Source organism: Coptis chinensis, chromosome 8, assembly GCF_015680905.1.
Source record: "Coptis chinensis isolate HL-2020 chromosome 8, ASM1568090v1, whole genome shotgun sequence".
In the NCBI taxonomy this organism is placed as follows: Eukaryota; Viridiplantae; Streptophyta; class Magnoliopsida; order Ranunculales; family Ranunculaceae; genus Coptis; species Coptis chinensis.
Genome location: NC_141463.1, coordinates 17177109 through 17190746, shown reverse-complemented (window position 1 = coordinate 17190746; position 13638 = coordinate 17177109). Strand labels below are relative to the sequence as shown.

Here is a 13638-nt window from a genome sequence, read left to right as displayed (position 1 = left end):
TTGTTTTGACAACCAAACTAGTGGATTGTTTCCAGTGTGTTTCTGCAGTTTTGCAACACTTAATTTCTGGAACAACAACCAATTTTTACAGGAACACGCATGGTCTGTCAAGGGTCTCCAGCAAACTTTTGGTGATTTTTACTCTGTTTTGATTGGCTAACCATTTGGTTGTTTGAATTTTGTCTGAAAACTGTTTCACAAACTTTGCAGGGCAGTAGAAGGACTTTCATAAGTCCGATTGTTCTAAAATTTTACGGGCTATTTACTAGATGTCTTAGCAAACTACTGTAAAATTTTCAAACTTTTTGGAGAGCGAACGTGCCCTATTATACCAATATTTGAGCATGCCCGCGCCCTGACCTCCGGTAACCTAAATTTGCATTTTTCTTCAGTTTTCTTTTACAGTGTGCACACGCCTTAGTTACCTTATATTTGAGCGCGCCCGTGCCCTCTGAAGAAAGACCAATTTACACAGGTTAGTTACAATTCATATTTTCATTGGAAATAATTGTTGGTTCAGTATTCCAAGCTTCTATGGGACACTGGGATTCATATTAAAGACGTTATTCATAAGCGTAGCAATGAGGCATTCAGGTTCTCCTTATTTCACTCCTCGTCTCTTCTGTCAGAGGAGTTTAATTCTAGTATAATTAGGCTTGTTTGACTTCTGTTATTGTTCTTTCATATTAGACTTAGCCTTGCATGAGATTAAGGTCTGGTAAGAAAAAACCATCTAACGTTATATATCGTAAACATCAACACACACTCCTATCTAGAATATCACACACCACACCTGCAACAATGCCTAAAGAACCAGAGACTCCTCTCTCTAATTTTTACAAAGCCCTGATCGATGGACCTAAGTCGTGCATCGTTCTTGCAGACCCAGTGGGGGATTTTCGAATTCCCCCGAATATATTTAACTTGTTACCAGTTTTCCATGGTTTAGACCACGAGAAACCTTATCAACACATGCGTAGGATATAACAAGTTCTCACTACATTCCATCATCCTAGCATAAGTTCAGATCAAGTTAAACTTAAGGTGTTTCCATTCACCCTAACCGACAAGGCGGCGTCTTGGTTAACTGCCCAAACGCCAAACTCCGTGGACTCATGGGCTAAACTTGTTCAATTGTTCATGGAACAGTTTTACCCACCACTAAGGACAGATGAAATGCTTCAAAAGATTCATTTCTTCCACCAGAATCCTTTTCAGAGGCCTAGAATCATTTCACTGATCTTCTCATTGAATGCTTGCATCATAACCTTGCGAAAGACACGCTTGTCCGCGCATTTTTTAAGGGCCTTCCACATCATCATAAGGAGATTCTAGTTATCATGAATGGGGGTAGTTTTCTTAGTAAAGGAGCCTTAGAGGCTTATAAATTCTTAGAAGATCAATCTAAGTGAAACAACAATTGGGAGGTAACAACTCTTTCCACTCCACTCCTTCTTCTTCAACAGTTAAGGCTGCCAGTATGTTTGAGGTTAAACCTGATCCCGAGCTTAGAACTCTTATCGATGCCCTCACTAAAAAGGTAGATGTCATCTCTGTTAAACAACAACTCACTTCTGTCATGAACATAAATTCTACTCGTTGTAATGTCTTTTTTAGTCTTGAGCATTCCGAATTCTATTGTCCTCTTGTCAATGAACAACTACCACCACAGCCAGAAAATGTATGTGCTTTTAATAACAAACCTAACACATAATGGAGGCAAAACACTAATTATAATCCACAACAACAAGCTACACCTCCAGGTTTTAAAAATCAAAATGTTAGGTTCACTACAAACTTTAACCAGTTTATTCTACATCAAGGACAAAGAAACTTAGGTGACCAGAATAGAGATTTAGTGCCCATGACCCAGAATTATCAACATTAAGACATGACCACGCAACAAGCCTTAGTTCCGCTCACTCCTCCTATGGCCACTCAACCCGTTAAACTATCTACAGATGAAGTAGTAGTAACCTTGGTGCAAAATCAGAATCAAATTATGCATCAAACATTTCAAATGATGCAGTCTTTGTGCCAAAAGGTTGTTGACATGTCTCTTAACCAAACAGGCGTGCTTCCAGGTCAAGGAGTGCCTAATTCTACATCAACAAACACCACTTCAAAGTGAACAATATTCATTATAATGGTGATATAAACCAAGGGGACCTAAAGGCAGTCACTACCCTTCGTTCAGGTAGAGTAGTTGATAACAAAGTGACTATGCTTACAGATCGCCCGCAAATGGAAGCTAAAAATAAAAGCATACCGAATACTGTTATAGAAACTGAAGACCCTACAATTGTAGAAGTTCTAGTCTAACCACAACCAAAAGGTACAACCTTACCAAATACCACCATAGAAATTGATGATCCTACACCTATAGAGGTTCCAATATGGACAACTAGATGGGAAACAACTAAAGATAAAGAAAAGACTAATAATACTTTTGACCCTCATGCTAAATATAGAGATAAACCACTGATAGGGTTATATACTAAAAGCATTACTTTTGTATTAACTCTAATTCTCTATATTTTGAATGAGAATCATATAGGCAAATGATATGCATATTATATATGTTATTAGTTATATGCATGTGTCTAATACTTTATATTGTAGATGATATGGTGTGAACACACAGAAGATCATATCATCAGTACCTTATAAAGTATAAGTAATCGTTTACAACCTAGATGGATTTGGACAAACCATTGGTACGGCTGTAGTATAATCTGGTATTAGTCTACCTTGACTATAGGATTACACTAGTACACTTTGTGTGTATTGAACAGGACCAAGTGAGGTTGTTTTTCCTTATACTGACTATATAAGAGAACAAACACCTTTGTTATTATGGATGCTTGTCCTCATAATCAGGATATAATAATGGGCACTTATGTGCATTGTATATTGCTTTGAATCATCAATGAGTGAGATTCATTTGTGAATCAACAAACTCGATGGATTGGGTAATGACATTGTATGTAAGGTGTGCTGTTGATTATAGAAGGAATCCGTGTGTCGCAAGAAGTCGGATTGATGATGTCCCCTTGAGGAGCTCAAAAAGATTGTCATGTAAACCCTGCAGGTGGATTTATTCCGACATGACAATGAGGCTGAGTGGTACTACTCAAGGACATAAGAAGTTGATTAATGCAGTTGTCAGTAACTAGACTTAATCAACGGACATTCGATATCTTAAACACGGGGAGATCATCGGGCATATAATATGGAGCCCATAAACGCTGACACGTAATTTGGGATTAGGGAGGCAGTGCAACAATAGCCTTTAGTGGAATAAGTCATTTGTTGACAGACTTGGGTCGTGTGTTTTGGGCAAACATGGGAAGCCCAAGCCCGTCAGGAGGCCCAACCCTAATTTCTCCTCATGGTCCCTGTTGTAGCCTATAAATAGACCCTTCTCTCTCCTGGCCGAAATCATTATTCACTATTCATTTTTTATTAGAAAAAGAGGCAAGGAAAATATAGATCTGGAATTCGGTTTCTGATCTTGAGAGAGAGAAAGGGGTTGGTAGATCGTTGCCACACAACGTCCAATCTATTGAAAGGAATACAACAGAAGATCAAGAGGTGGTTGTTGAATCGGATTCATAGCTATTGGATTCTCAGAGATATCAAGAAGCCGATCTAAAGGTATGTGATTTCTTTCCAAACTGTGAACACCCTCTATTCCACTGCGCGTGGTGTTTCGCGGTTTGTAGAAATTGTCGTTCTGAAATAACGATTCCTACAACCATCGTATCCCCAGAGACTAGTTGTGTCTAAAAAGGACGATAATTTTGATGAGATTAGGAAAGTATTTAAAAATCTGACTATGAACCTACCTGTTCTAGATGCTATAAAAATTCTACCTGGACATGCTAAGTTTCTAAAAGAGTTATGCACCAAGAAGAGGGAAACCAATATATCAAACAAAGCCTTCTTAACTGAACAATATCTCTCTTTATCTGAACATAACGGAATTATTAAGTACAAGGACCCCGCCAGACTATGCGAAGGCAACTGAAAGGGTTTGGCGAACAAGATGAAGCAATGAATATGGACCATAACAGTTGCAAATTTGTTTTCCATATTATTGTTCATATTTGCTTATTTTCTATGCATGTTTTTATTTGTGGATGTTTGCTAAAAACTAAGCCCACATGAATAATAGATAACATGGACATAGGCCTGACCAGTAAACAGAAAGATCGTCAGTTCTAAATAACTAAGTGGGAGCGGGAATTTGTTTCGTATAAATCCCACGGTCTCCATTACTGGTTTGTTGGTAATGTAATTATACTTGCGTGTCGGTTTTAGTGCCTTCCTCCATATCGGATGAGTCTAATTACGCATTACCAGAACAAACTTCTTAAGGACAACTATATGAAATTATTAATGTATGGATTCACTTCTCCATCTGAAAGGATTCATTACAAATAATGGACTAAGATGTTGAGTAATGGTATACACTTAGATGCAAGTAATGGTATCCTCCCCATCGGAGTCACTGCTATTATTTTGTAGGACCAAAAAAAGGTCAGCATTTTAGTTTTACTTGTCTAGATGGCATGTGTCCACTTTAACGAGTGGTGTGCTATTAAGTTGACGAAAAGTAGAGCTAATAGGAAAAACCTCTCTACACGAATGTAGATATGGTAAACGTCCACACTATCGTGGCTTACTACATCTCGGTGTGTAGGGTGCTGACGAGTTAATTAATTGATTTTTAAGTTAACTCCAAATGTATTTCCACGAATGTAGAATGGTAAACGTCCGCACTATCGTGGCTTACTACTTCTCGGTGTGGAGGGTACAAGTGATGGGTTGATTGATTAATTAATTTTTGTTATTAACTCAAGAAGTTTTTGCCCTACATAATTGCAATTTTATGTGATTCTCAGGTTTTCAAAATGGTTACTTTCAACCCACTAGCAACTATTCTTAAGGAAAATAAACTCCTTGGTCCTAATTATATAGACTGGAAACGCAACTTGGATATCGTGTTGACTGCTGAAGAGTACACATTTGTACTCAATGAGGAATGCCCACCTAAGCCTGAAGATATTGCTGGGGAAGAGGAGAAAGTAGCATATAAGAAGTGGAACAAGGCAGATGAGATGTCCCGGTGATACATTCTGGCATCCATGTCAGGTGTGCTGCAACATCAGCATCAGGCCATGACCACAACTTATGATATGATGCTAAATCTCAAGGAACTCTTCGGACACCAGAATAGGGCTGCTAGGCAAACTGCCATGAAAAACTTGATGACCACAACTATGACTGAAGGGACTCCTGTAAGGGATCATATACTCAGGATGATGGCTTATCTGAATGAGTTGGAGATCCTTGGAGCTGATATCGATGCGGAAACGCAGGTCTATATCATTCTCATGACGCTACCTGAGAGGTTTGAACCGTTTCGTCTTAACTAAAACATGAACAAAAGGTTGTATTCTTTGGCGGAACTTATGACAGTACTTCAGTCAGCTGAGAGTCACTTTAGGCAGAGTTATGTTCAGGTTTATGCTACTGAGAAGGTTTCTACTTCTACGCCTAATGGCGGTAAGAAGAAGAATAATGTTCAGAAGCATAAGAAGATGGCAAAGAAGGGCATGGGACCTCAAGGAGCTGTGCAAAAGCCTAAGGGCAAGTGTTACAACTGCAAGTAGTTAGGACACTGGAAGCTAGATTGTCTTCTTCTCAACAAAGAGAATAATGGAGGTAAGTCTCATGCACTAGTCGTTTAACATGTTTAGCGGTGTTATCTACCAGTACCTGGTGTGTAGATATGGAAACCACTAACCATGTCTGCAATTCATTGCAGAGGTTCCAGGAAACCAGAAAACTTAGTGCTGGAGAGATTGCCTTATCTTTGGGGATGCTACCAGAGTAGTAGCTGTTGCAGTGGGAGATGTTTGTTTATCTTTTGGTAGAAATAAGACCATGGTGTTAAAGAATTGTCTTTATGTGCCTAATTATAGAAAGAACTTGATTTCAGTTTCTATGTTAATTAAGGATGGATATTCTGTTTCTTTTAAATGACAAGATCGTCATTAAGAAAAATAAACTTTTTTATCTGTTCTGGTGCATTCGAAGGCAATTTTTACATCATTAATCTTATTCCACCCACAGTGCATTAAATTATTACCCCAAGTAGTATTATTCTAGAAGTATTGAGAGGAGAGACATTAAACTACTTCAGTACCAATTGTACAAGAATAGGAACTACAACGTGTCACTAATGACGTACAAAAACAAGAGGTGCTTTGTCGTAGTGGGAGGGTTGTTAGACAACTTGATGGGTGGATTGGTTTAGGAATGTCTTCAGACATAACCACTGGTAACCAAGATCCTGATCCCTGAACATACAATGAAGTACTCCAAGATAGAGATGTAGAATCTTGGCAGAAAGCAATGATTACTGAGATGGAATCTATGGATTCTAATCAGGTCTGGGAGCTTGTAGAGCCACCCAATGGTGTAAATGGATGTCAAGACAGCGTTCCTTAAATGGAAGTCTTGAGGAAACCATCTATATGGAGCAACCAGAAGGATTCATTGAAAAAGGTCAAGAGCATCTTGTTTTGTACATGAAATTGATGGAAACGTAGTGGTATTTCTTGTGCTTTATGTAGATGACATCTTACTCATTTGAAATAATGTGAAAGTATTGTCAGACATAAGGGTATGGTTATCAAAGCAATTTGATATGAAGTACTTGGGAGAAGCGGGTCACATCCTTGGGATCAAAATTATAAGAGATCGCAAGAAAAGGATGTTATGCTAATCTCAGGCTACCAATATTGATACTAAGTTGACTCGTTTTAACATGCAAACTCCAAGAAAGGTTTCTTGCCTTTCAGGCATGGAGTTCCTCTATCAAAGGACATGTGTCCCAAGACACCAAAAGAGATAGAGGACATGAAAGCGGTTCCTTATGCTTCGGCTGTAGGAAGCTTAATGTACGCCATGTTATGCACGAGGCCAGACATCTACTTTGCCATTGGCATGGTTAGCAGATATCAGAAGAACCCAGGACAAGGGCACTGGACTGCGGTAAAACATATTCTTAAGTACCTGAAAAGGACTAAGGATTATATGTTAGTATACCATGCAGATAGTTTAGTTCCCTTAAGGTATACAGTCCATACTATCGTGAACTCCAAAAGTATTTCCACGAGTGTAGAATGGTAAACGTTCACACTATCGTGGCTTACTACTTCTCGGTGTGGAGGGTGCTGAAGGGTCAGATAGGGACAAGAGTAAGTCTACCTCAGGTTGTGTGTTTACCTTGTGAGGTGGAGCCATAGTATGGAGGAGTGTCAAGCAGAAATGCTTGTCTGACTCCACCATGGAAGCTGAATATGTGGCAGCCACTGAGGCAGCCAAAGAATCAGTTTTGGGTCCGAAACTTCTTGTAAGCAAGCAAACACATTGAGCGCAAGTACCACCAAGAAAAGAGGAGATTTTTATGTTACCAAGATAGCATCAGAAGATAACCTAGCTGACCCCTTGACAGGCATGTTGAGGGGATAGGAATCAGATGTTTGGCAGCATAGCTTTAACTATAAGTGGGCACTACTAAAAAAATGACATATTATGACGCTTGTTTTTTATCTATCTTGACGGCTTTGCTAAAAACCGTCAAAATAGGTGTTTTAGTAATATTTTTATGACGGCTATTGCAACATTATGTCCTGTATGACACAAGCGTCACAAAATTATAATAAATTTATGACGGCTATTGCAACATTATGTCGTGTATGACACAAGCATCAAGAAAATATAATAAATTTATGACGGCTGTTGCAACATTATGTCGTGTATGACACAAGCGTCAAGAAAATATAATAAATTTATGACGGCTGTTACAACATTATGTCGTGTATGACACAAACATCAATAAAATATAATAATTTTATGACGGCTGTTGCAATATTATGTCGTGTATAACACAAGTGTCAAGAAAATATGATAATATTTCTTAAAACAGCCAAATTAAAATAGAATAAACCGTCAACCTTCTCACAATTATTTGGGCACTAGCTTTGGTCCATTTTGGATTTCAATTAAACCGTCAACAACTTAACCAAAAAAAAGAATACCAAAATCAATATACTCCTCACTAATTATTGAACTGTCAATACACTCCTCAATTATGGAAACAGCTTTATCATGAGTTTTGACCGTGGAGTTAGGGCTTAACAATACCGTGGAACACTCAACACTTTGCTTTCCCCCAATCTTAAAAAAAAAAAAAAAACTGCTGGGCAGTTTCTCCTTCCCCCGCCACCACCTAACTTCGTCCCCCACCGGCACTTACCTTTTTATTCTTTTTCCTTCTATCTCTCACCTCAACAAGGTAAGTAAAGTAAAAATTTTATTTAAAGCACCGATTTTTTTTCTAGGGTTTTATTTTAAAATTGGAAGAAGTACGTTTCCAATTTTAATTCTTAGAATTTACTAAACGGGAGTTCTCATATCCAAACGTGATTCTCCCCATTACTTTTGTATCTAGTTCACTGGAATTTCAGATCTACTGTAACACTCTCGAATTGAATTATCCTTTACTCTTTTCTCCTTTTTTTTTTGGGCCTTCAGTTGGTTATATCATATTGTATGTACACAAGGCACAAGCGAAACTAGGATTAAAGTTTCTGATGGTGATAAATTCGTGTGTTCGTTTCGTAACGTCAGATAACAAAATGGTAGGAAATTAAGAAATTGAGAATGTTTTCTTCCAACTTTTACATAGCATGGGAAGACCTTCCCGGTTCATGAATCAAGACGACTTCTCTGGCAGTTTTTATGCCGCACAAGTATTTATAGTCTTTGATCGTGCGTAACAATGACAATATGATTTCCTTCCTTTGATCTAATTCTAGCTAAAAGAACACTTCAGACTTCTGAAAGATGCACTGCTAAAACAAATGTACTACAAATTTACAGTGGCTGGAGATTTCCTTCAAACTCTGTAGAAATAGTATAAGTAGTAACACACTAGAATCAGAAGATATCCACCACTGGCCCTTCAACACAGACGCCTAGCTATTACAATTATGTACTTATATTTGGTTTAATATGGAAGAGGAAGCTGGGAGGGTCAAAGATTTGAACAGGTAAGAGATTAGATAATGCAACATTACTTTTTCATTTTTATTCAAGTTATTTATATGATCAGATTTTGCATTACCTTGAGTTGTACCCCATGCTTGTACTTATAAACTGTTTCATTGTCAAAGAAGTATTGGATCATATGTTGGATCATGGATTATGAGTTTGTTTGAAGTATGCAATTAATGTGTGATTGAGTAGTGAGAATATGTACAATTGATAATTATTTGTATGTGCAGGCATTTTCATCATTATTGCTTTTATGACTTACGTTCTAGAGTCTCGGAGTACATTCCGTTGTACGTCTTCTGTATGTCTTCTATAATACATTCCCTTATGGAGTTGAGGATCTAGAGGATATAATTGGAGCTCTTTCTGCCCGCATACACACACACACTAGCACGTATGTCTCACTCCAGAATTAAGATATCAATCATATATTTACTTTAGGTCATTCCCCAGGATTAAGCAGGGAATGTGTGCATCAACATAGTGCTCGAGTCAATGCCACCTCATAGAACAAGATGCCAACCAACCTATCTTCCTTTGGTTCCTATTGTAGTAATTTTTTTTTTTTTTTTGGGTTGTAAAACTCATTTTATCAGAATAAGTAAGCCATTTATTAAAAACTCATATTATGTAATCTGCAGGTCGCACTAGTTAATTTGGCTAAGAAAAATGAAGGCTTGATTGTTCCTAGGTATACACATATGCAAAGGGCCCAACTGATTCTCTTGCCACATCTTATCTTGTCTTATGTTGAGAAGGTAAGGGGAGGTTCCTGTGCCATGCATATATTATATAATGTGTGGGCATCGATATAGTTTGTAATATGTCGTGAAGTTCCTGGCATTTGTTACCTTTTTTACTATTTTAAATGATACAACACCCCCCACTCAGACTAGAGTTACACACAAACTCTTATTGTAATTGAGCTTAGTATCTTGCCACTTGTTTTCACTGCCATGGCATTGTCAGTGAATGTTGGTATTGGTGAGTTGAATTTCCTATATATATTGACATATCGTCATGTTTTGCATAAAAGTTTGGTGTCTTGCTCTATGATTTCAGTCACATGATCATGGTACAACAGTCAGACTGGAGATCATTCAGACTCTCCTCACAAATGATTTTAGCATCTTTTCCACTTGTTTTGAATCAAAATGTGAAATGGGTCCACTTGTACGTTCAGGACAGGAGCAAAAAAGATAGCTATACATCGCTAGTTGAAACCAAAATCTTGATTAAAGTACCTTGTTTGTTGTATTCTTTTTAAGGTACCAGTTGACTTTATCGTTGTCTTTATCAATTAACAATTATTTTGTTTGCTTGAGACTTGAAATGCTTACAAGGAACTAATCCACATAGCTTAGCTAGAACGCTAGTGTAGTGAATAATTTAATCAATAGCTTCAGATGCTTGCCTCACCACAATGTCGTGCATCCTAGTCGATGAGAGTGTTTCTCATTGCTAAAGTTAACAAGAAAATGAATGCATGGATCTTGCATTTAGATCTGTCTCTTCCCTTTTCCTACAACATTCAGTTTTTGAAAATGCTTGGAAAATGTGGGGTAGTTTACCATGTTTTACAGGTTAGTAAAATGTTGTCTTTCTGTTCATTTAGCTTCCACAGAAGTTAACTTTAGCAATATAAATGTTTTGTAGCTTGAGCGTGATGTTGGACGCCTTACGGATTGCAGAGGACGCTTGAACTTTTGCCCTCTAGGTGCATGTGCTCTGGCGGGTACTGGTCTTCCCATTGATAGATTTATGACCTCCGATGCTCTAGGATTTACCGCCCCAATGAGGAACAGGTATATGCTCACATAGTTTTTCTTCTTGCAATATATTGCTGCTTCTATCAGTTGAATCCACAATAGCAAATCAGTGATAAAAGATTACATTAATGAAAAGGGAAAAAACTACAGAGTGTGAAGGGTCATTGTCATATTAAAAGACAATAAATTAACAAATCAATGCATTTTGTTATCCGATGTCCAAAGTTGATTACTTTTGTTTTCATGATGCTATATAGCATTGATGCAGTTTCGGATCGGGATTTTGTCTTGGAGATCCTGTCTGCCAATTCCATAGCTGTTGTTCATCTTTCTCGTCTTGGTGAAGAATTGGTTTTGTGGGCATCAGAAGAATTCGGATTCCTCACTCCGAATTCTTATAAATGTATAACATATTCTTATATTTCTATTTTTCAAATTCTCTTGTTTTTCTTACTTCTTGATGTGTTTTAAGCTCATAATATTGTAAATTTAACTTCTTATCTTTTTTCTGCAGGTACAGCTGTTATTATTGGTATGCTGGTCACTACATTTCTCATGATTCTATTATGAGCAGTTCCATTTTTCTGTTGGGCATTTCAAGAGCTTACAAACTGCATTGCTAATTTTGGTTTTGCTTGGGACATGTATGGTGATTGGTGATGGAGTGCTCACCCCTACAATCTCTGGTATGATATTATTCTCATGGATGCAAAAGCTTTTGAATGTCTGGGTTTCCTTAAGTTTCTAACCAACTGAACTCCTCTACTCTAAATAGTTTTCTCTGCGGTGTCAGGTCTTGAGTTATCTATGTCCAAGGAACATAATCTGTGTAAGTTTCTCCTCCGCCATAGAATTTTGATCCAATGAAGCTTGCTTCAAGTACTGTTGTAGGGTTAGTAACTAGGGCACACACATTATTGGAATCTTGATAAATAATGGTGGAAGTAGGTTTTTTGCATTCTAGTTTTTTGGTGTAGCCAAAAATTAGAAAAGCTCTTTTGTTTAAGAACAATTATCTGAGGGTATGAAGAGCTTTAATATCCAGAGTGCCTGGAGTTGGCTAACACTAGGACATATACAAGCGTGGACCTTATTGAAATTCGTTTGGAGTTTATCGAGTACATCGAGAAATTTATCTCGGCATAGGTATGTGCACCATATATCTTTTATGTTTGATAGGTTTTTGGGCATTGTATATGAAGCTTTAGTCTGAAGATTTTCCACCATACATTTCGAATTTAGGTATGATTTCTTATGTTCTTTCCTTTGCCTATTAGCTAAAGAGTTATTTGTGTATTTGTGGTAGATATATATACAGGTCAGATATATCTTATAGTGGTGTACGTTATTTGGGGCTTAACCAATATGATTATCTGTCATAGTTGATTGTATCTCTTTCGTTTAGTAGTTATTAACTTAGTGTGCTAACACATTGATTGTGTATTTTTTTAATGCTGTGTAGAAGTCGTTATATGATTATATTTTTAGTTTACTTATTAAACAAACTAACACATTTTTCTTCATATTGGTTTTTAGGTTATAAGTGAGATAACACGGTAGCTCAATTAAGTTTGTTTGAGATGGATCGGTTGATTAGCAATTTGTTGGATGGGTTATGTAAATTGCATTGTTATTGGATTATGAGACTTGATTTTGAATCAAGTGCTTGAGTTATTTAATTTTTTTCGCCGTGAATAAATAATGTAATATGAACAAGTTCTTGGAATGATTTATGTTGGTAATAAAAGTATGATTATTGTTTCCGTAATGGACTCCAGCTGTCAAGTGTCTGAATGTATTTGTGGTGTCGGAATGCATTGGTTTAAAGGAATTTCAAATTTACAGGAATTTTCAGATTTACAGGAAAAAAAAAAAAAAAAAAAAAGTTATGATGGCTTCTAAAGAAGTGTCGTGTGGCATACCAATTCTTGACAGTTTTTAGTGCTAATTTCTTGACGCTTTTGTTTCTCAGGGTGACGCTTAAATAAAAACAATCATAAATGAAGGTTTAGTTCTTGACACTTTTTCTAATAAACTGTGACGGTTAAGTAAAACATGTCATGCAAAAGGATCCAGTTATGACATTTATAAATGAATTTTTGTCATATTAAGTTCAAGCTTTGATGTCAGCGTCTCCAGAACTGTCATCAATTTTATGACGTTTTTTGTTAACTTTTATGACGGGCTCTATAATGACGGCTGTTTTTTAAACGAAAAAATGTCATTAAATATGTTTCATAACGGCTAAAAGCCGTCATCACAAGTCATTTTTTTAGTAGTGAGGAGATTTGTTAGTAGTATACTAAAAAGCAATGCTTTGAGTATAAGTGGGAGATTGATAGGGTTATATACTAAAAGCATTACTTTTGTATTAACTCTAATTCTCTATATTTTGAATGAGAATCATATGGGCAAATGATATGCATATTATATATGTTATTAGTTATATGCATGTGTCTAACACTTTATATTGTAGATGATATGGTGTGAACACACAGAAGATCATATCATCAGTACCTTATAAAGTATAAGTAATCGTTCACAACCTAGATGGATTTGGACAAACCATTGGTACGGTTGTACTATAATATGTTATTAGTCTATCTTGACTGTAGGATTACACTAGTACACTTTGTGTGTATTGAACAGGACCAAGTGAGGTTGTTTCTCCTTATACTGACTATATAAGAGAACAAAAACCTCTGTTATTATGGATGCTTGTCCTCTTAATCCGGAT

The 13638-nt window shown here is 36.9% G+C and overlaps 1 protein-coding gene across 1 annotated transcript; it reads left to right on the top strand.

The window, feature by feature from the left end:
* The first annotated feature begins 10746 nt into the window (after positions 1 to 10746).
* LOC147480258 (argininosuccinate lyase, chloroplastic-like) lies at positions 10747 to 11615 on the top strand. Its single transcript, XM_086579929.1, has 3 exons — positions 10747 to 10937; positions 11159 to 11304; positions 11416 to 11615. The coding sequence occupies exons 1-3, from the start codon at positions 10894 to 10896 to the stop codon at positions 11469 to 11471; spliced, it is 246 nt and encodes an 81-aa protein (XP_086436055.1). The 5' UTR covers positions 10747 to 10893; the 3' UTR covers positions 11472 to 11615.
* Positions 11616 to 13638: the final 2023 nt, after the last annotated feature.

What these genes read in the sequence shown, in the direction of transcription:
- LOC147480258 (XM_086579929.1), top strand. Translation starts at nt 10,894, where the DNA reads ATGACCTCCGATGCTCTAGGATTTACCGCCCCAATGAGGAACAG. An exon ending in ACCGCCCCAATGAGGAACAG is followed by an intron (nt 10,938 to 11,158) that starts GTATATGCTCAC and finishes GATGCTATATAG; the next exon opens with CATTGATGCAGTTTCGGATC. An exon ending in CACTCCGAATTCTTATAAAT is followed by an intron (nt 11,305 to 11,415) that starts GTATAACATATT and finishes TTTTTTCTGCAG; the next exon opens with GTACAGCTGTTATTATTGGT.